The 21,355-nt window shown below is 36.0% G+C and overlaps 1 protein-coding gene across 1 annotated transcript; it reads right to left on the bottom strand.

The window, feature by feature from the left end:
* Window positions 1-3,417: 3,417 nt before the first annotated feature.
* LOC113240341 (collagenase-like) lies at window positions 3,418-17,627 on the bottom strand. The gene is made up of 5 exons (XM_026477616.1): window positions 17,411-17,627; window positions 16,105-16,372; window positions 15,230-15,328; window positions 5,456-5,655; window positions 3,418-3,547 (listed from the first exon to the last, which is right to left on the bottom strand). Exons 1-5 carry the CDS (start codon window positions 17,585-17,587, stop codon window positions 3,443-3,445), a joined length of 849 nt encoding a protein of 282 aa, XP_026333401.1. The 5' UTR covers window positions 17,588-17,627; the 3' UTR covers window positions 3,418-3,442.
* Window positions 17,628-21,355: the final 3,728 nt, after the last annotated feature.

Below are 21,355 nucleotides of genomic sequence, written 5' to 3'. Positions count from 1 at the left end.
TACGCGCCCGATCCGCACCCGTTCTTTGTGTATTTCACGCTTGAATCGGAAAAGAACTAATGATCTTTAAACAACTGTACAAATGTTTATCAAACATAGTTACGAATCACCCCGATTGATTTCAAACAAAAATACTGCTTTGAGATCCCGCACGATTCAGCACCCGAATACTTGCTGCCTACATAATATAAAAAAAGAAAGAAAAAAACAGTCTCCTTTGCAACGCATTCGCCATATACATATGTTCGGACCCATTGGCTATATATTTATGTGCTTACGATACGACAGACACACAAATGCACAGGACAATAGCTTCAAACTTATAACGACCTTCGAGGTCTTTTCGCATCGAGAATTAAAACAGTAACATTCAAACCTCTAAGCATGGAAATAGAATATTTAACAAATATTTGAATAGAGTCGTGTAAACGCGTCGTCGTCTTCCGCAGTGACTCGAGTGAAAGGACGCTTCGTAGAATTGTCATTATACTGTTTACACTTTGTGCGATCGAACTAGATTTAAGCTGTATTACTATATGTACACATTTTGCTTTTCTCGCTCTGAACTCGCTAATCGCTGACTAATGCTCGTGGAACAGACAGCCGATGGGACCAAAGAGTTTTCAAGTGGTGGGTGACAACATACCGGAAGACCAACGACATTTTGAAGGTTGCGAGAATAAATAATGAAAACAAAAACAACGGTGTATGATAAGTACATAGTTTTCAATAAGTTAAGTCTCATAAAAGATTTCGTTCCGGAAACTTTGTCTATTTCTGCCGCCAAGCAGAGCATTACTGCATTTCGGTTTTGAACGGTAAGGGTTCTGGGAAAATTTGTCAACTTTACGTCTCATAGAGTGACAGGCGCAATTTCCAACGTTCAATGGAGTTATGATTAGTGGTTTTTAAGTTTCCCAAATCCAGTTTCCAATGATAACGAGTCCTTTCGATGAATGTATACATAACCTCACAAATCGATTTGATATTTGCATTTATGTAAATCGAGTGGGTTCTAAATAACAATGGTACCAATTCTGACACTATTCCCGGTATACTGGATTTTGTATTAACGTGTTCAGATGTCCTCTGTTCCATTCCTCAACAAATAATCAAATTCCTAGTGTTTCAGTTTTTTATTGTTATTGTACTCTTTATAGACGACCAAGTACCGCCATTGAAAGATTACTTCAAAAAACTTTTTTGGCATTGTTATTTTGAGTGAGATTTTTAAGCATCATTATTTTTTTCTTGATTCCGTCGTAAGCACTTTTATAATTAAAAGTAATTATTATGAAATTTGCAAGTATGAGAGCACATTACTCGTAGAATAGATGGACGGGGCCGATGGTGTAAAGTTTTGGAGTGAAAACGCAATGTATATGAAAACCCATTGACGACAGACGATTTGGTGAAAATTGCGGATTGCCGTTGGGTGTGAGCAGCGCAATTCCGGTGCTTATTGCAATGATTGGGCGGATCTACGTCCAGCAGTGGATGTATGTCGGCTGACTTAATTCATTGATTATGAAAATTCATCAAGTTATTTCAATTTTTTTTTTAATGTATACACAAATTACGCTTGTAATTTCTTATAATTATTAATAAAGAAGAACACTTAGAAAAAATCCCTTCGATCCGGCCGAGACGCTATGCCAACTAAGTCGCGGAATGAACTAGCGGCGGACATTACGAATTTTTCTATGTGCTTGTTGTCGGATCTTTGTATTTGGTTTTCAACGACTTTTTAGCCGTAGCGCCATCTATGAGAAATCTATGAAAGTATTTCGACACCCAGTTAGGTGCCTTCACAGCTGCCAGCCCTGGCTACTAGATGTCGCTATTAACTGTAATTAAATTTTTATTGAATGTTAGACCGTTTCACTACCATGATATTCAATTAGTTTTTGTGAAATTACAACATTAATTTACTATAATTGTTGATACAAAGATCGAACAATTAGAAAAAATCCATCGATCCGGCCGGATTAGAATCAATTTGAATAAAAATTCAAATATCGTCATGGTGAAACATTCTACATTCAGTATACATTTAATTACGCATTTAATTGTTAACTGAGAATAACGAGTAACGAGCTCTAGGGTTTGTTATTTTAATTAAACAATTACACCGATGCACATGACGATGACCGAACGGTTACCATGCTGTTCTGCCAAGCAGAAGTCCTGGGTTCGATTACCGGACCGGAAAAAATTTTTGTAATGTTCGTGAGTTTGGGTGTAATTTGTGGTTATCTATTTGTGTGTCCATGGCACTCGCGACGCAGGGTTTCCCTTGAGCGGGGCTATGAGTGCTATGAGTAAACCTCACCGAACTGTATTACTAACATCCAAACATAAAGTTTCAAGTTTTTGTCTCAATAAGTGACACTTTTTAGAAATGTACCTAATTTGTGGTAAGTCGTTTAAAACACCTCTCGCGTGCTGTCGTTCATAAAAATATTTATGGTGGTGTGTGCTATCACAACATAACAAATGCGCACTTTTCAATTATGAATCAAAATTCTATTAGGAAATGAACCTATTTTTCCGGATTTAAATCGCGTATATTTGTTCTTTCAAACAAACCGACGTTTCGGGCCCTTTACAGGCCCCATAGTCACGATTGACCAGTCATCAGTCAAGTGTGTAACGATCACGAAACCGTAAGAACTCAAAATTCTATTGTTCTATCTATGTTACTTGCTACGGAGCTGAAAACATAAAATGGTTTACAAAAACAGAACGTTTTTTATTTTTCCTAATTACAATGTTAAATTAGTCTACAGGTCTTGAACCTTTAAAAAAAACATTGGTTAAAACATTGGGTTAAAATAATAAACGGTACTTGGCCACTTCTATTCTATATTTTTGTTCTTTTTTTGTTATGTGGCGTTTGTTCGGCTTTTGTTTAAATTTGTTGTCATGGATTGTTAACAAAGTATACATTAAATATTGGTTGTGTCTCATTATTTTCTCGTAGAAATAAATGCAATCATTACATAATTAGGTATGAAGATGTCGTACCTGTTACTTTAGACAACACTGTAACTTTAAACGCGGTACTAGACTTTAGGAACCCTCTTTATGGAACGATCGCATAAAATACTATATTATTATAATTAATACAAAGATCGAACACTCAGAAAAAAAATCATTCGATCCGGGCGGATTTTACTGGGTGACGACATGCACACCTAAATAGTGCCTATTCACTCTCGCCTTGAAAAGGTCCAAGTTATAGCGTTCGGGGAACAAGTCTACAGGCAGGGAATTCCACTCCAAATGTGGAAGCAAAACACTTCGTGTAAACTTACCTTTAATTAACTATCATAGCTTAATTAGAAACTGTAATTAAGTACTGATAAAATCAATAATAATGAGTGTAGGTTCTGAAAATAAAACATAAACAACGAGTTGGGCAATAAATTTTATTAAATGTTTACAAGTTAGCTTGAACCCAGCTGAGGAAAGCAGTTACCCTGGTGTAGACAGAGGGTAGACCCTGCTCGCATCCTTCACCGGGCCCAAAGGACACTATGCCCACCTGAAAATTGTTTATATAATGGTACAAGATTTTGTATTTTGTATCACCATCATCAACATCTTCTATCCAACTATCCAACTGCCTCCGTGGCCGAACGGTTACCATGCCGGACTGCCACGCAGAGGTCCCAGGTTCGATTCCCAGGCCGGGAGAAATGTTTGTATGGCGTACATTTATTTCTCTCGTGAGTTTGGGTGTAATTTGTGGCTGTCTATGTGTGTGTCCATGGCACCTGCGACACAGGGTTTCCCTAGTGCGGGGCTATGTTGAGTGTGTGTGTGTGCGTTAAAAAAAAAAAAAACTTCACTAGTTTGTACAAACATAAAGAAACATTTCTTCGAACCGACTTAGAGACGAAATAATGGCCATCCATCCCTGACAACTCATCAGACAAATGGCCTTATATCACTTTTATATATCAACTCTCGTTTGCACTGAAATCACAAATTAGAAAACTGAAATAGTACAGCGCCAATAACTGACCTGTGTGTACGTCTCCGTATATTCCAAAAATATTCTGTATTTATTTTAATAATGATAATATTTCTAACAATGGGGGCTGTTCCTTTCGGTGGTGTGGGAAAAACAGCAAAACATCTTATTACAAAACAAGCGGAATCACTTTTCATCGATAATTAATTATTAAATATGTAATTTTGCAATTTCCGTTCCATTATAGCAAAGCTCAAGTTAAACTAGTCGATTTGAAGTGAAAGTATTGACGACACTCGTCAATTGTTTCGAACTCGAGCTGGCCAATCAGAGCGCAGTTGTCACCGTTATGATTTTTTTTTTTTTATTTTTTTTTTTTTATTTATGGCACAATGTACAGACATCAGATACAGAAAGTGAGTAAAATAAAAACACTTAAAAATTAATACAACAGGCTTATCTGTGCCCAATTATTACTGTGCTCAACATTCATTTTAAAACATTTAGATATACTTAAACAGACACTAAATCAATCATAAAAAAAAATCGAGTGAAATAAAAAATAGAGAGAATGAGAATATGCTATGCATTAATGCTAGCAGTGACCTCTTAAATGCTGGGACACTGCAGTTAAAGATATCACAATTAGTACATATTTCATTATAATACCCACACATCCTATTTAGAGGATTATTTTGTGATATATACATATTTTTGAAACGGGTATACTGAATAGTCGTTGATACATTGTTTATTGAAATGGGTATACTGAATAGTCGTTGATTACGCACAGACCGAGTCGGCACCCTGAACAGTAGCATCCTTATTAAGCCATCGTGAGAAAAACCATTGGCAATTTTGTGCAGTGCACGTAAATCATTCATCCACCTACGTTTTTCTAATGAAAACATATGAAAGTAGTTCAAACGATCACTGTATTCGCTTTGATATACTTAGCAGAATAGTTTTCAAACAAATTAACTGACATTTCGTCTATATTTCTGGTTATATACTCGGATCATCGACTTATCATAGACTTAACTCGAGCCAGGGTGCTAACGGTATTACTAGTAATTGTAGATTGTAGATGCTACTGTTGCTAATTTTGTTTTCTAAAGGGCCATGATATTTTCTTTTGTAAGTAAAAATTGTATTATGATATTCATCTATTTTTTGTAAAAGTACTCCACTAGTTGGAAATGAAACTATTTTTCCGGATTTATATCGCGTATATTTGTTTTTTCAAACAAACCGACGTTACGGGCCCTTTACAGGCCCCATAATCACGGTTGACTGAGGTGGTACAATCATCAACCAGTTATGTCTAATATTGATGCAATGAGTTCTTAGGGTTTCGCGATTGTTACACACTTGACTGATGACTGGTCAACCGTGACCATGGGACCTGTAAAGGGCTCGAAACGTCGGTTTGTTTGTGAAGGAGGGAGGGCAGCTTTAATTGATAAACAAACTCACCAAAATTCTCCTAGAATTTCTCACAACAGTCAAGGGCCCGCCGGAATCCCCGTCACAGGTACCAACAGCTCCCTGCCCGCTGGTACAAAGATGGCCAACGTGCAAATTATAGTTATTGAAGCTACTCTGACAGTCCGCGTTCGTAATTATTCTCACAGTGGTATGATACAGAGAGGTTGTGATTGGAAAGCTGTTTTGGGCTGCAACAGTAAAAAAAAACAATGGTAAAATAAAAAAATAAAATAAAATTGTTTATTCAGTAACATAATGTACAGAGAAAACTAAAGACTACTTATGCGATTTAATGTAAAAATAACACATGTACCTGAACTAGGAAATTCCTGTATTTCAGGTAAAAAGTAATGGTGATTTTTTAATAAACATTTACTATGCAATTTGAAAGCGGAAATGCCACTTACTCGGAGCAGCGAAATACTACGCAGAAAAAATGTAATTAAAATGAACGATATGTCATATCCATGGTATAAAAAAGCCATATGTGATCATACGTGACTTTATCATATGAAAGTCATAAAAAAAATTATATATATATCGCACTATTAATACAATAGTGTAATAACTCAAAAAGTGTATTTTCTCAGAATCGACGAAAAACGAATTACTCGCTTTCCGTGAAAGATCTGTGTAAATTAATGTATAAGTTATTTCATACTTGCCAAATATATATATTTAAAAATAAAAGAGAAGAAATAGTTTCATATTTTTGAATAAGGACAATTTTGGCCAGAACTAGCTCACATAAAGCTTGTCTCATTTTGAGTTAACTAGATATATTTTAATTGTTTCTTCCAATATTCTAACGACGGTTTTATAGACGGGTAGAGAATCAAATTTTACATTCAGAAATGGTATAATTTTGAATTTCACACATGTTGAGTTATAACACTATTGTAATAGCAGCGCGCTAAAAAACTTTTATAAATTTTCTATTTAAACATAAAAAAATTTCCTACGAATTTTGTTTTTAAACCGTACGGATAATATAGTTAAGGCTCAATTTATATTGCGGCGGAACGGAATGGAAGCAAATTTTCGTAGCGATACTGAGAATGGTTTTGGCTCGTATCTAGTTTGAACGTACAATATCGTTACAAAAGATCCACCGCAACATAAATATTGAGCCTAAGTGTGCAAAAATTATTTCTTATGTACAGTCGTAAAATAGGCTGAGAAAAAAAATATACTTGAATTAATGTATTGTTAATGCTAATAGTAATTTCATTCATTTATAGAAACGCAGCAAGCGAAGCTTGGCATACACTCAGATTACACAATCTACGGATGGAATGACTGGGCCGTTCCTCACCGATATGCATGAAATTTTAAACAAGAATACAATTAGAATTCTGTAGGTAGTAACGAAGACTAAATTTCAAATTTCGATTCACGGCCTGAGATTGTTGAGTCACCCATAAATTTGGTGGGCATAAAAATTAAGCATACGATCGAGAGGAATATGCTACCTTAAAATAGATTCCCGAGCGTAGCGAGGGTTTCAAAGCACGAGACGCAAAACAGCTTTGCTGCCGAGCGAAACAGTAATAGTTAGTTAATAGAAAAATAAGTTTCATCTACCAGGAAAATGGTAGATGAAAGAAAAACAGTTGCGCTCTATATATACATCTGTTTATTTAGCTAAAAGAAGATGTTTACCTTCGGATGCGTTCTGAATTTACAGCTCATAAATTTTAATTCTTGCTTGTACTTTTATTTTGTGTGATTAAGTGATCATTGAAATTATTTTAGTTCTTCGACGAATTAAAATGATTTAATAAACACTATTAGTTACTTATCATTGTCAATTTAATGTCAACAACAGTGAGAATAAAATATAACAACAGATTTATATTATATAATTATGTAATGTACGACAAATCATAATTAAACGTGACATTACCTTTTTTCAACAAAAAAAAATGTTGGGTGCACGACAGCCCATCGTCAAGTTTGAATTTCAAAAACCTTTTCCACGCTAGCGTGAAATAAACGCTCTTGCGCGCAGATTTCTAATGAGAAAGAAGCATTTTCGAGCTAGTGAGGTGAAAAGAGAATTTTTAATGCGATTTCGAAATTTTCCGGAAATGCTAACTAAGCTCACCTATGACAAGATAAGTAACTCTCCCTTTCATGCACGTTATCGGCATAGTATACTCGTATACTCCGGCCAACCATTTATTTAACTTTTGGCATATGCATGCCTCCCAAGTTCCCTAATTATTGACATACAACCATAGGCAAAAAATACAATACTGCCTGTATTCTTTTTTTAAATTTTACTGTTGGTGTATTTTATTTTTCAAAGAGATGTGCGATTTAGCTTCGATAATTATTAAGTTAACAGGTTATGTAACGAAGATTATTAAAGTCGATACGTTTTGATACTTGTCTCTTAAATTACAATGAAATTAAATAAATTATAAATAATTTTAAGAAAGGTGTGAGCATGGGATAAGGGCAGGAAGAAGAAGACGAATTATAATTATTATACATGTTGTATATTATGTTTTATATAGAATTATAATTATTCTTTATTTAATTAATCATCGGATTCTTCTCCACATACGCGAATAATCACTTGAACCCTCAGTAATATTAATTATAATATGGTATCATTTTCCCTCCTCGCGCTAGTCGCCGAGGCGAGAACAGACTATCGCGTACTGACAGACTCCGCGCACATGCACGCTCTTCGTTTTTGCATAGTGTATTTGTGCCTTGTACGTACATTGTGTCTTTTGTGTAATAAATAGTAATAATATGCAGACAGTTTAAGTTCCAATAAACTTTTTCAGTTCAAACTGCATGTTTACCACATAATTAATTTTTGAGAATACAAAATGTCAAACGCAATATCACGATCCCAATCAGACAATATATTCTTTATTGCACCAAAAAAAACAAACAACAAGAAAAAATCTGTGAACAAAAGTGAGCAAAGGTGGACTTATCTCTAAAAGAGATCTCTTCCAGTCAACCTATGGTGGTGAGAGCGTAAGTTGTAAGCGGGCAACAGCGTGCAAGATAGAGAGGGTGAAATACTATAAACTATCGAAAAAATTTGTATAAATACCGATACACACATAAGTATTATAAATAAATACAATAAATAACGTATAATAAATAGCATCATCATAATATATATAGATATATATAAATATATAATAATAAAAAAATAATAATAATTAAGAAACAATAAGATGATTACGAAGAAAGTTCTGCAAGAAAGTGCGCTTTCAAACTTTTCTTGAAAGAAGCAATCGACGGGCTCGCCTGGATGTGGGAAGGGAGTTTATTCCACAACTGCACTGCACGACAAGAAAAGGAGTTAAAAAAGAAATTAGTATTGCAGCTGGGCTGAACGAGCGTCTTAGTGATGCAGGGACGTCTAGAGCGGGTGGGAGGGGGCAGCAGCTGGAACCGGGAACGAAGGTAGGGTGGGGAGTTAGGGTCGCGAAGTATATTATAAATAGTGGACAGGATATGCACATCACGGCGAAGACGAATTGGGAGCCAATTTAACCGAGCACGAAATTCGGAAACATGATCATATTTACGGAGACCGAAAATAAACCGAATAGCCAGGTTTTGTAAGCGCTCTAATTTATTTAAAAGCTCCACGGTCACATCTAAATAACAAACGTCGGCATAGTCAAGTATGGGGAGAAGAAGAGTTTGCGCTAGCATAATTTTAGTATGAAAAGGGAGAAAATATTGGAGTCGTTTGAGGGAGTGAAATGAGTGGTGCATACGCCTGCTGACCTCATTAACATGAGAGGTCCAAGACAAGGTACAATCCATTATTATGCCTAGATTTTTGGCTTTGTCAGTATATGCAATGGACGTTCCATCATAGACCAACGCAGGTACTAAGGACCAATCAAGCTTGCATCTTATTCTGCTACTACCAACAATCATGGCCTGCGACTTAGCAGGATTAATTAAGAGGCCAAACGACTTAGCCCATGACTGGATAGCCAACAAATCGAAATTCAGTGCCGAAATTGCCTCAGAGACCTCACCTACCTTAAAGTTACGATAGAGTTGAAGATCGTCAGCATACAGATGGAAGGGAGAAGAAATTACGCGGGAAATATTATTAATAAAAATTGAAAAGAGTAAGGGAGAAAGTACGCCGCCTTGAGGTACACCAGCAGTTAAATTAGACCAGGATGACGAGCCATCATTAGTTTTCACACACTGCTGGCGACCAAAGAGATAAGAAGAGAACCAACTAAGGACAGTAGAGGAGATATTAACAGCCTGAAGAGTACCCATGAGAATGTCCAAATCAACGGAGTTAAATGCACTACTAAAATCCAACAAAGCAATAGCAGTGAGCTTCGTTTCATCCATAGCATGACGTATGTCTTCAGTAATGTTCAGTAAAGCACTAACAGTACTATGAGATGGACGAAAGCCAGACTGATATGGACATAAAAGGTTATGGGAGACGAGGTGAGAATAAAGTTGTCTATGGACAATGGACTCAAGAGCTTTAGAGAGGATAGGAAGAATAGAAATAGGACGGTATTGTGAAAGTGATGTAGGATTTGGGATTTTAGGGAGAGGTATAACAAAAGCCTTTTTCCATTGTGCTGGAAAAACATTGCGCGAGAGAGAATAATTTATGATATGAGTAACAACAGGTGCAATGTCCTCCAACACAGGTAGAATCATGTCGAGGCTCAAATTGTCACTGCCGATGGCTTTGGTGGAGATTGAGCGGACACATTTCATTACAGTTTCTTCTGAGACCATGTTAAAAGTAAAAGGGGGACAAACAGGTGGAACAAGATTAGAAAGAGAAGAAAGGGTACTGGATTTAGTAAGATGGTTAAGAATGACAGGGGGAGTCGAAAAATGAGAATTTAGGGCATTGAGATCCACGTTGCTTTGACAAACATCCATGGACTCGCCCACGCCAATAGAATGCAAAAATTTCCAGACCTGAGCCTGAGAAAGATTTTGAATGGTGGAATGAATATAACGGCGTTTAGCATCCCTACACATTCTGTTGCAGAGATTTCGTAACTTCTTATAGGCTTCGAGGTTTAATAGAGAGGGCTCACGTTTTAGACGGCACTTGGCTCTATCACGCTTCACCATAACCCTTCTAATCTCAGGCGAAAGCCAAGGAGCTGGTGCGTGTCTGACACGTACTGGACGTACTGGTGCATGAGAGTCATAAATTTTTACAAGTTCAGTATTAAGAATATCAACCTTAACGTCAATACTGTCAGACGAAAAAAGCAAAGACCAGTCAACCCGACCAATATCCTCTCTCAAACGAACAAGATCCATATGCTTAAAATTGCGCAATAGACGGACCTTTCCTTTAACTTTAGGTGGACGCACTCTGTAAGAGAGAAAAATTAAATCGTGATGTGAAAAAGGAGCATCCATCTGCCCATGCGAAAGGACCAGCTTAGGGTGAGAAACAATCATTAAGTCAATCAGGGAAGGTCTGCTGTTAGGGAAGTAATGGGTCGGTTTCAATGTCGTCAGCACTTGGAGATCAAGCGCAGACGTCAAAGCTAATAACTTATCCGAACGGTAGTTATTCTTGAGAATACAAGTATTTAGGTCGCCCATAAGAACAACATGATCAAAAAGGGGAACCAAGTCTACAAGAGTACCTTCCAAGGTGTTAAAGTAGTCTGTTTTGTCATTTGGGCTATATAAAACACCAAGCAGAATTTTTTTATGGTGGACTACTACTGAAAGAAACAGATATTCCAAAGATCCAGTATACTGTGACTGAGAACTGCAAACAACGTCAGCAGGAATGTGGCTACGTAGGTAAACACCAACACCACCACCCCCGCAGCCCGTACGGTCATTGCGAAAGAGTTTGTAGCCTGGAATGGAACAGCTAGTCGAAGGTAATGAAGGCTTCAGCCAAGTTTCCGATACGAGAATACTATCAACTACGCCGGCGCTAAAAGATGTGAGAAGATCGTTGTAGTGAGCGGGAATGCTCTGCGCGTTGATATGCACTAGGGAAAGAAATTTGGAGTTATTGCTAAATATATTAGAAAGCTTATCTTCAAGAGTTTTAGCACCGCAGTTTTAACACAGGTTTTAGCTTTCCACACCATGGACCGTAGATGCACAGTGGTAAAACGAACCAATATAGGCCGGGCTGTGTTCCTTTTAGCACCCAATCTATGGCAAGATTCAAATGCCTCGTTACTAATGCCGGACAACTTCAATTGGTCAGATAATATGACCGAAACTTTCTTGCAAGTGTCTTCCCCAACATCCTCCTTGACTCCATGAAAAAGCAAGACCTTCCTGCGGGAGTGCATCTCAAGACGATCAAAGGAGATGTGCAGGAGCTCCACCTGGGATTTTAGCATGCCAATGGTTTTCCAAACAAAGGACTTAAAAGTGTAGAAGTCCGCTGTAAGACTCTTCACCGTTGTGTTAGCGCCGGGCTGCTGAATATTCTTCTCGAATTCGCCCATCCTGCTATTGAACAGCGAAGATAATTCATGAATACTCTTCATGAGCTGCTCTGCTGAGGCGTCCATTATACAGAAGATGGATAAAGTGAGAGAAAGTTGTGTGAGAGTTAGGAGACAGTCAACCTAAGTGCCAGTGAATTAAATTTTGAAATATATACACATTTACTATTTTTTAAATAAAAAAAATTTGGGAGCAGAAAATATTTCGTGTGTTCACTTAAGCGCCTACCCGCGTTTTTTCAAGCAATATCTTCTTTTTTAAACCAGCTCACATTCACTATTAAAACTTATCCATAAATAAAATCGATTGTTGTAAAAAAAATCTAATCGGAAACGCATTAGGACTTCACTAAGGGATTCGAGCTGTCAAAAGTAAATGGTTGGAAGGAGTATAATAAGAGCAAGTAGGGCAACACTAGCCTGTTCAGCGCGTAAATGCCTAAATTTCGACCGGAATATAAGGTTGTTGCATTATTATGTTAGTTACTATACGTGTCATATTATACTACGGTATCGAGGACCGAACCCTAGGTACTTAACGGTACTGGGCGACCGCGGTTACCAAAGCTGCCACCACCGTAATCTAAACAATTCAATTAAAGGGGCTCACCCACTCCGTTGGTGAAAACCACATGCCAACGACAACCTGTACTTTGCGGTCTGCCAAGTATAGTTTTACAGTTGCCAGCGTACATTTTAGTACCTTAGGTTTTACCCTGCGCTACAATCAATTCAACCAATTCAATTGTACCATAGCATAATAATCTTTATGTCGATTGTGTAACTATATAGTACAGTAAATAATGCTATGGTTACACGACATATATTACTTATTATTCCACACGCAAAATAGGCGCCTCGACGTCGAATTGCGGAAACTAGCCCGTTGCACCAATACCAATTACTTATTATTATTTGCATGGATTGTTGAATAAAACGTGCCTTCAATACAAAATTGGATGTTTTTGAGATAATTACAAATTTTTGCGCTTTCCAGTAAATACTGAATGAGTCACCCTTTTGTTACCACATTATTTATTCTTGGTGTCCTTGTTTCTGTAAAAAAGCTGTCTTTTTATTTTGTTTTGTTTGTGATTTTGTTATGTAATTATTCATTTGCATTATACGTTTTAAAATGTTGATAATATGTCTTATTTTTTGTCATTTGTGATATTCGTTGTTTCTTCTCATTAACATAGGTTTATAAAAAAGTGTAAGTGACATCACGTGATACAAAAATCTGACAAAATTCTATTTAATATGAAAATCCTATTTTTAACACCCATTTTTATACACCCTTAGTGTTATAAGGCCACATCTGCAGAATGACTACTTATCAAGAGAAAATAATAACGATTATATGAACGAAATTAAAATGTCTTTATTGACTTTCACAAGAGAAACTTATACATGCCTATGGTACTCACATGTTCTTAAATATAGTTTCGTTTGTGGAAGTCCGGTATCTATACTAGGATTAACCTGCGTTATAGTTCACCAGGCTCTCACCCTTCCACCTCCAAGCAAGCGTAAGAAATATATGCATAAGACAAGAGGATGCGTGTACTTAAACAGTTAAAAAATAAAGCAAAAATGAAAATTAACTGTTGTTAAATTAGTTTTAATTACATTAGAAAACAATTGTTAGTATGTTTTGTTGTAAGTGTATGTATGTGTGGGCCTGTGTTTATATACTAGTCGGAGCCAGCTATCACTTCAAACGTAATTTATTAGATAAATGATTTACTAGGGTCTTTGGTGTGCTGTGTGGTTTCTTTGTTTGCAAATGTCACGTCAGTTTGACAGCTCAAACTGGGTATGGTCGGAGAGAAGAGGCTTTTTGTGTAATTTGCTTGGAAAGTGAAAACGTACCGCCTCGCTCTCTCTGAACTTGCCGCGTGATGATATTTAGAATCCGTGTTAACCTTATCCATCTCTTATACTTTCGGACTAATTACTGTGAAAAGTGCATAAAACAACCTATTGCAATCAGTTGACGTTACTCTTTCACCGCCGACTGAACGAATTGATAACGAAGAGTGAATAAGCCGATTATCAAGTTATCCCTAACTATATCTGCGTTTAGGGTGTTTCTTTCGACTTCTCCCTTTCCGGCCTTAACTTCGACATACTAAATGTTATATAGGCAATGTATTTATGTATATGTGTGTGTATGTGTATGTATGTGCGTGTCCGTGTGTGTATGTGTGATATGTCATGTTGGAGTGCAATTTTACTTAAGTTAATTATCGATAACTTTTTCTGCTTAAATAGGAGAGTTATAAAATTTCACATACACACAATTGGTTTCATATAATTTGTATTATTTTTATATCTTTCTTGTGATAAAAGCATTTTTGACGTGTGAACGTGTGGCTGTATTATACCAAAGGTACCACTTTATTATTTAGGCTGCGAAATGATGTTTTAATATCCAAGGGCAGAACACAAGTATACTCAGTTCAAAAACGCTGACTTGATGTAGGTCATCGTGCCACCGAGACGCATATCTTTATTTCTTCAAGCTATAGAGTCTTTATTTTTTTTTTTAGTTGTAGCATCCAACACGGCCTGAAGACCGGCAGGTAGTTCCGCCAAAGCCTTAATGAAATTTTCTACCTTCAATTAGTAGAATATTTATTTCTCTTCCATATTAAAATTTGTTACTCTTTCTAAATATACATTTATCTCTTCATATTTATTATCTATTAACAAAATTTCTTTCAAACATCCATAACTAGAAACAGTTTAAAAGAGGTAAATGGGTCAATATCGTGGATTTTTGTCATCCTAGTACGCGGAAGCTTCAGTATAAAGTTTTTATTTCACTATTTAAACGGGGTAATAGCAGATTTTTAAATATCAACCTATATAACCGTCGTTTAGCACCTCAAGTTAAACGTCTTTATTAATAAATTCAAACAAAAAATCAATTTCAGTGGCAATGGAAGGGTTCACTCAGGGAAGTACTGCCACAAACATTGCCTATTTCTGCCGCCAAGCAGTAATTTCAGCATTACTGTGTTACGGCTTTGAAGGGTAAGGGTGCTGGTGAAATAACAGGCACATGAGACTTGTCAACCTATGTCTCAGAGAGACGGGCGCAGTGGCCGTGCCCTGCAACTGTTACGGACAGGCGTGTCGCTTACCCTCAGGCGCACGACTTGTTCGTCCCGTCACTTGATAATAAAATCAATAAAGAAAAATTAGTATCGTTTTTATGAGAAGATAACTGATAAATTTTTCGAAATTATCTTATTTGTAAATAAATTATGGCTGTACTTACCGTCACTAGTTTTTCCATAACCTGATACGATAGCATCAAGTCCAGCAAAGTTGTCATTCACCTCCTCCATTGTCGGCAAGGGAATCGGCATAATAGTATCTGAGAATAGTGTCGTGTTCCCCTTATTATGTGAGTTGAAAATAGTATGTTTGGATATGAAATTATTTATTTTTGATGCAACATCGAACAATGACAAAGAAACATTCCTATGTTCCGACTGTACACGAATCAAAGTGGCAACAGTTCGAGTTCAGTCGGATACAAGGACATTTTCTTTGTTTTTATTCGACTTTGTAACAATAATAACAAAGTAGTGGAGTATTGGTACGATAATCTCAGTATAGAGTACTAGAAAAGCCGACCTCAAAGGTTCGTGGCATTGCATCTATTTGCCAAGTTTTATAGAAATCGGTTACCGGAAAGTGCGCGAAACCGGATTCATCCCCTAGTTTGCCACCCTTAGAGGTGGAATATTTTCTTCAAATTTAAATAGGACCAACACTGAGGTACCCTCTTTCACAAAAACTGAATCATGAAAATCAGTTCACGAATTTTTTAAAAGCCGGAGTTAAAATCAAATCAAAATTGCGTAACATACATACAACATACATATAAAAAATATATAGACAGTCGAATTGAGAACCTTTCTTTTTTCGAAGTCGGTTAAAAAAGTATGTATATCATGGTTGCAAAAACATCATGATATTCAAAAATTTTTTTAAATCTAAATTCAATATATTTGTTTCAAACGAACTAACTGCACATCCAGCGACCACAGTTCAAACCATTGCGCCCCAAGATCGTCATACCACTAAAAAGTGCACAAAATCATTTTTTAATCCATTCGTAATAAAAAATAAGTGAACAATACGAACTGCTAAAAACAACACTAGGCATGTGCACCATAGCAAGGTCATGGGTCACATCAACAGTATTCCAAGAAGGATGGACGACAACGTTCGAAGTCGGTACCCTGGTGCCACCCGAGAAGATTGTAGTAGACCCGAAGACCAGAGTAAAGAGCCTGGCTTGACTGCGACCGTCGTACCAGCAATGGGCTGCTGTGAGGACTCTGATGTTGGAGACCAGCGCCCCACCACAGATTGAAGTCCAGCCAGTTGTTAGCATTACTATGATGCCTACCTAGCAAAGGAAAATTGTAATGTAGGTGTATAGATAATTATTAATAAAATAATTATGTAGGTAGACTTAGGGTCGTATTCCAGAACTTTACTCAACACTCAAGTCAGGACTTGAGTATTGCAGTGAGTACTGAAAATCATACTCAAGTCCTTGCCATTAGGGTCGTATTTCCAGTGCTTGAAATCATACTCAAGTCTGCTCAAATCCTGACTTGAGCATTGAGTAGAGTTCTGGAATACGACCCTCAGAATGTTATACAAGGGAAATGAATTTGTAACGGCTGCCTGCCTATAAACCTGATTGAGATTGATTTTTCGGGCATTTTGTGTGCAAATTGTGGTGACTGTGCAGTGAAAACAATGAAGGGCTCGGTCGAGAGAATATCTGAGTTCGATATCCATAAAGATGACTGGAGAATTTATGTGAAACGGCTGAAGCAATATTACGTAGTGAACGAGGTGTAGGTTACACGTTACACGTACCGACATTTATAACGGTAATGGGTACGGAAAGCTACGAATTATTAGTGAATTTGTGCACGCCTACGAAGCCGAAAGACAAAACATTTCAACAGATTGTGGATATCATGGAAAGGCATTTACAACCGAAACCGAGTGAACTAGACGAACGATATAAATTTCGGCAGAGAACACAGAAGGCAGGGGAGAGTATTCTAGAATGCGTAGCTACACTCAAAAAGATGTCTAAAACGTGCGTGTTTGGTAATTGGCTAGAAGAAGGTTTGCGGGATCAGTTAAGCGCCTACAGTTTAGCGGTAAATTTGGAAGCAGCCGAAAAAGACGTAGCGATTTTGAGGATAAACGCTTTACGTTTATCCTCAAAATCAAATTATTAACAATAACTACTGACAATGTCCATCTATGATACAAAATTCGTCATTCACAAAGAATTCAAAAAACTGTTTACAATCGACATCCGCCATGTTTCTTCGACGTTATCTCAATTTCGACATTAATTAGTTTTTGGGAATTACTCACTGACGTTTTCATTAATCTCACTCAATGTTTAAACACTCACCTGATGCGGAATCATATTCTCAACCTGGTTTCCACCAATAATCCTCGACACCCAGGTCTTCATTTCAGCATCACGCAATTCAGTTGCTCTAGGAACACCGATTCTTTCATGGTAGTCATAAGGAGTAGCGAGACAACATGTCAAAAAGCATAAAAAAAGTAGAAGTATTTTTTTCATTTTTCACTGGGTTCACTGATATTTTAATTAGAAAATGAAAAATCTTGCAAATTGTACGTCGATATAAACGATGTGTGACGTTAAAAATAGTTGACAGTCTTTTGTTTTTATCTAATCACTTGAGTGAAATAAATGACCCATTGTCTCATTACAGATACATTATCTTTTGTCCATTACGTTATCAATTTTGTATCTATAATAAATTATTTCAATGACATTTTAATAATTGCTTGTAACTAGAATCGTTTTTAAATTTATTTAATAACACGTATTACATTTCAGAGAGCTGCTATTTCGAGTGAATTGGTGCAGAAACAGAGGATTTTGATTACTAGTTATTTATTTATTTCATTATTTATTTCATTATTGTACAGAAAAACACAAATCACATTCAGTAAAACTAAAAACACAAACGAAAAATACTGCTTATTTCTAAACGAAATTTCTTCCGGCAGACCAAAAAACAGGACACAATAATTACAATAACAAGTTTATGTGCACAACAAAATTAAATTAAATTATGTAATAAAATAATGAAAAAAATAATAACAAAAATATAAAATTACTACAGACTATTATAAATACTTAAATGAATCCATATATCATATTATAATATGTATAAAAAGGATGGAACGGAAAATATGTAGTTCTCATTGACTCTCATTTTACAGATAGCTAAGGATTTACTGTCATGTACAGTAATGGGAAGTGCGTTCCAAAGTCTGACCGCCTGAACAGTAAAGGAGAATAAAAACCGGAATTGAACGATGGAAACGATAGCTGAAACCTAACGAGAGAGCGACAGGACTTATCCTAGGACCTGGGAAAGCTGAAGCGCTTTCAGATACTTGTGTTATTTATCAAAGAACATCCAACAACATACATTTCATACTCCCAAAATAAAAATATTACATTCAAAAAAACACATAATAAAATCCAAACAGATTACTAGTGATGCGCGACATGTTACTAAATACTAATCATTCGAATGGACAAATCATTCGTCTACGAATCCAAGCACAATTATTACCGATACCGAATGCCCCTGCCATTCGGTCTGGTGCACGAGTAGAATGATTACGTAGGAACTACCCCACACCATGTCCATGTCAAAATATCCCCGTCACATTTACAATATTTACCACCTATGATAGAGAAGGCTAGTGATCATGAGTATCGTAGTGCTCACAGAGCAACAAATACAGTAGAAGTGATTAGTTAGCGTCCGACGCATGCCAACTATAGGTCTCGAAAGACCTGTCTGAGCTCAGTCCGCCATTTTAGCTTTGTATATTGTGGTTGTGTCATTATTTCGTGCAAATTCTCTAAAACACTAAAAAAATACCTTATTATGCTATTTTGGAGTGCAAAAATGATGGCCGCACCCGTGGTGGTATTTTCCATCACCGTAAAGTCTTATTTTTCATAAATTTTAAATTTTCTGTTTATCGAAATATTTTTTTTGTTACAAGAAACGATAGCTGGGGTATAAGCTGCAATATGGTCGCTTCTTGTTAGGAAAACTAAATTAATAACTCCAATTCGCCGTGGTTCACAAATCAATCGCTAGATGGCAGCACATTGATTGAAATTTCAATATAATATCAAAACGAACCTCACGTAATGTGTAATAATAGTTATTGATGGTATTGAACTTTGAACGATATATGTCAATAGGATAAAGGTTAAATTATATTAACAGTCCAGAACTCGTTATTTCCTTTTAAATTTGAAACTACGACCACTCAACATCAAGATTTTGTAGTGTTTCAAGTGAAGAATGTGTGAGTTATGGCGACATCGGTTCTGATAGGAATCTAGGCTTAAGTCACTTCCATTGATTGTTTCTTCCGTGATTGTGTTCTATTGAATCTATCGATTAGTAACGAATGAGCATTCAGATCATTCGGCCACAAAAATTTGTAGGTTACTAATTTGTCATTCGAGTGACAGGGTTAGTGATTACTAATAAGTCAAATATCGAAGTCAGTAATTTTCAGATAAGTTTTTGTACTCAATTTTGGTGACAATTTTTAATGTTTATTGCTCGAATATATCATCGTCAAATACTAAAGAATATTTAGGGTTACCACACTCGGATGTTAAATAATACTTCATGATGATATTCTATACATATTTAAACAAAAATAAATTAAATAAAATAAAAAAATAAAAAAAGGCACTAACTGGGTGATAAATCTTTCACAGATTTCTCATAGATGGCGCTACGACTAAAAAGTCGTTGAAAAACCAAATACAAAGACACGACGCAAGCACATAGAAAAATTCGTGAGGTCCGTTGGTTCGTTCCGTGGCTTAGTTGGTATGGCGTCTGGCACGGTATGCAAGAAGACGTCGGTTCGAATCCAACCGGATCGAAGGAATTTTTTCTGAGTGTTCGATCTTTGTATTAATAATTATAACAAACTAGTGGAGTAATTTCACAAAAATAATTGAATATCAATTCAATAAAAATTTTGTCAAAAATAAATTGTCACCAAAATTGAGTACAAAAAACTTACCTAAAAATTACTGAAATCATACGCTAACGCGCATCGCTATACCTAACCAAGTATGTATAAATAGAAAACCTTCGCGGCATCTCTGACAACACGGATTGAAACCACCCAACATTAAATGTACGGAAACCAACCTGTGCAAATAACCGTGCCCTGATAAGTTCCGTCCGAATGTGTTCATCCTCAGGATTCCACACACTTCGCTATTCAGTGAATTGACTCAAATAAAGAACAATGCCCATTTTGAATTTGAATTTTTTTAGTCGCTACCGGTTGAAAATAATAATATTTTTTATTTTATCCAAATGTTTACAATACCATATAACGGTTTAAGAAAATATAACGGACAGTTAACTTTATACGAGTGTTTTAATAATAGAAGTCATTCATACACTCTTGGCGGTATTATAACAAAAATGCTCTTTGCCTTCCGTGGTAGTCGAAACTGTGTTACGGCTAGATAAAATAATTTCTATAATCCATTTGTTTAGACACTTAACTAAATGTAAACAATCTTGATTACATCTTTTTATTGAAACATATACTTTACAAATGAATAGGTATAAAAATAGATATGCATTTCTATAATTACTAATTTTATAAATGTATATTTCATTAAATAGACATCACAAGATTGTTTACATTTAGTTAAGTGCCTAATGCCTAAACAAATGGACTATAAAGCTAAAATAATATATTTAAATAGACTTTATAAAATAATATAAGCTTCATTCACAAGACTTTGAAATAAATTGGAGAAAAAAAATATGAATTTTTAAAAATATTTAATTTTGAACGTTAACACGATTTACATTTTGACATCTTATTTTAAGCTTCGTTTACACTGGCTATAAAATGCGTATCAATAGATAGCATTGTGTGTTACAAACTAATTTAAAAATTAGCTCGTCTTAACATGGATAGATGGCGCTAATAAAACAAAATAAAAGAATAGCCATAAAATCTGTGCAATAAGCGCCATCTAGTTGATTTGTTTGTTATCACTTGAGATTAGAGTAGCTTTAATCAATTGCAGCTTGTCAATGTAAAAAAAAAATAGTTACAAAAACTGCAATTTGCTACTCGTCACGACATCTGGTGTACGAATAGGTACTAAATACCCGGACTAAGCTTTCTTGTATCGCGATTAGCAATCGTTTTAGTTAGTCCATGATGACACTAAAAATGTTATTGTATGTGGCTGTAATTACGACTCTATTTCATAAATTTTCACAATGATGAAAACGGA

The sequence above is a fragment of the Hyposmocoma kahamanoa genome, unplaced genomic scaffold (genome assembly GCF_003589595.1).
Source record: "Hyposmocoma kahamanoa isolate Upper Pololo Valley unplaced genomic scaffold, ASM358959v1 134, whole genome shotgun sequence".
Classification (NCBI taxonomy): Eukaryota; Metazoa; Arthropoda; class Insecta; order Lepidoptera; family Cosmopterigidae; genus Hyposmocoma; species Hyposmocoma kahamanoa.
The sequence above is the reverse complement of the archived record's forward strand: the minus strand, read 5'-3'. Positions and strand labels throughout refer to the sequence as shown.